The sequence below is a fragment of the Caenorhabditis briggsae genome, assembly GCF_000004555.2.
Source record: "Caenorhabditis briggsae complete genome, chrIII, whole genome shotgun sequence".
NCBI classification, from domain to species: Eukaryota; Metazoa; Nematoda; class Chromadorea; order Rhabditida; family Rhabditidae; genus Caenorhabditis; species Caenorhabditis briggsae.
The window spans coordinates 14,053,036-14,054,953 of record NC_013490.2 but is presented as its reverse complement, the minus strand read 5'-3'; the positions used below and the strand labels follow the sequence as shown (position 1 = coordinate 14,054,953).

General features: G+C 39.1%; 1 protein-coding gene across 1 annotated transcript in view; it reads left to right on the top strand.

Moving 5' to 3' along the window:
- Cbr-clp-1 overlaps positions 1–1,444 on the top strand; it is a gene marked incomplete at both ends in the record, with an annotated part of 11,517 nt that extends 10,073 nt beyond the window's left edge. The window contains 3 exons of the mRNA XM_045244652.1: positions 104–193; positions 1,149–1,266; positions 1,377–1,444. Coding sequence (XP_045097724.1) covers positions 104–193; positions 1,149–1,266; positions 1,377–1,444 — 276 coding nt within the window. The remainder of the gene's footprint in view (positions 1–103; positions 194–1,148; positions 1,267–1,376) is intronic.
- Between the last annotated feature and the right edge of the window lie 474 nt (positions 1,445–1,918).

The following is a 1,918-nucleotide window of genomic DNA, read 5'->3' as shown; positions in this document are numbered from 1 at the left end:
CCCACTTTTTCTCCATGTTGGGTTTTCTGTGAACATTGTGACCTAACCACAAGTTTTGTGCTTTTTTGAAATTTTTCAGACAATTCTAAAATTTCTTTTTCAGGCTGGCGGAAGTCGTGGACGTCTCAGTAAGCAATTCTTCGCTGCCAACAAGTCAGCGATGAGATCAGCTGCCTTTATCAATTTGAGAGAAGTAAGAGTAGTGGCCGAGTTTTGGATTTCTAGGCCATCAGTGGCAAAATGGTTGGAAATTAGCAGTTTTTGGTTTTTATGGTTCCTAGAAACAATGAAAAGATTTGAGGACTAGTTTTCGGTTTCTAGGCCATCATCTGGTAAAGTTAGGCCATCAAGGAATTTTGAGGTTTTCGGTCACCTGAGGCCAAATGGCTGGAAATAAGCTATTTTTGTTGTTTATGAACGGTTTTCTGTGATTTTTAGGATTAAAAAAACATTCTGAACCTTTGAAGATTAGTTTAGTAATTCTAGGCCACCATTAAAAAAGGTAGGCCTTCTAATAAAAATGAGCGAAAATGGGCTGTTTTTAAGGTTTCGAAATGTTTTTTTCGGTTTTTATGGTCCCTAGAAGCATCAATAAAGTTTGAGGACTAGCTTTGGGGTTCTAGGCCGCCATTCAAACAAGTTAGGCTATCAAGTTTTGCCCTTCTATTTTCTCGCCGATTTTCTCAAATACCATAAAACCTGTAATAGAAGGCCCCTTTGACTTTGAAGCAATTTTTTTCGGTTCTTGTCAAAGATATGAAAAAGTTGTCAACTAATAAATTGTTTATCGTAATATCACCAACATTTTATTAGTTGACACATTTTTGATATCTTGCATAGGAGTTGAGATAATTGAGCTCCAAGTGTGCTACCCTTGCTATACGGTCGGCCGCGCTTGCGGCCTCTCTGCTTGCAGCTCAATTATCTCGGCTGCCAAAAAGATATCAAAAAGTAGTCAACTGATAAACTGTTTATCATCACATCACTAAGATTTTATTAGTTGACACATTTTTGATATCTCGCATAGGAATTAGAGATAATTGAGCTCAAACTTGGCAGTGTGTGGGCCCTTCTATTACAGGTTTTACGGTGATTTTTTTTATAATTCTGATCTTCCGCCGAATCAAAATATCAAAAAAAAATTTCAGATGACGGGACGCTTCCGTGTGCCACCAGGAAACTATGTGATTGTCCCATCGACATTCGAGCCAAACGAGAGGCCGAGTTCATGCTCCGTGTCTACACGAACGGATTCATTGAGTCGGAGTGAGTGATAGAGAATAGGATTGTGTCTGAAATTTAGACCCGTACCTCTAAATTGAATTTCAGACCCTAATCTCTAGAACTGTGATGCTATATTTTTGTTTTTTTTTCAGGGAACTTTAATCATCTCTACGTCTTCTCTTCTCGATTTCTCTCTCACTGCCACTGTCACGTCTCCTGATAAGAAGAAGAGAGAAACCAACTGAATATAAATTTCCCTTTTTTTTCGCTTTCCACTTTTTTTTTCTGTTCTCGTCTTCTTGTTCTTCTCTTCCCCTCTTACTGTAATTGTAAAAATGAATGCTTCGAAAAAATTTTGTACGTCCTGGATTTTCTAGAAATTTGCTCATAACTTATGAAAAAAAGAGATCTCGGTCTGGAGTTTGGACCTGTACCTTGACTCTTTACTGCGGTATTGTACAGTGTACAGTATGATCTCTTTCTATCCCTTCTAATAAGATTGGGACCCTGTTGGCAGCTAGAGACAGAAACAAGGCACGCATCACACCGTCTTCTACTCTCTTGTGGTGCAAGAAAAGATCGGTCGATATTCTTTATTATATTGCTAGTCGTTCAGAGGAAAGGGCTGGTGACCATCTGCTCCTTGTTGCCATGTCCCCAGCTGCCAAGATAGTCCCACTTTTCGTGAGACTAG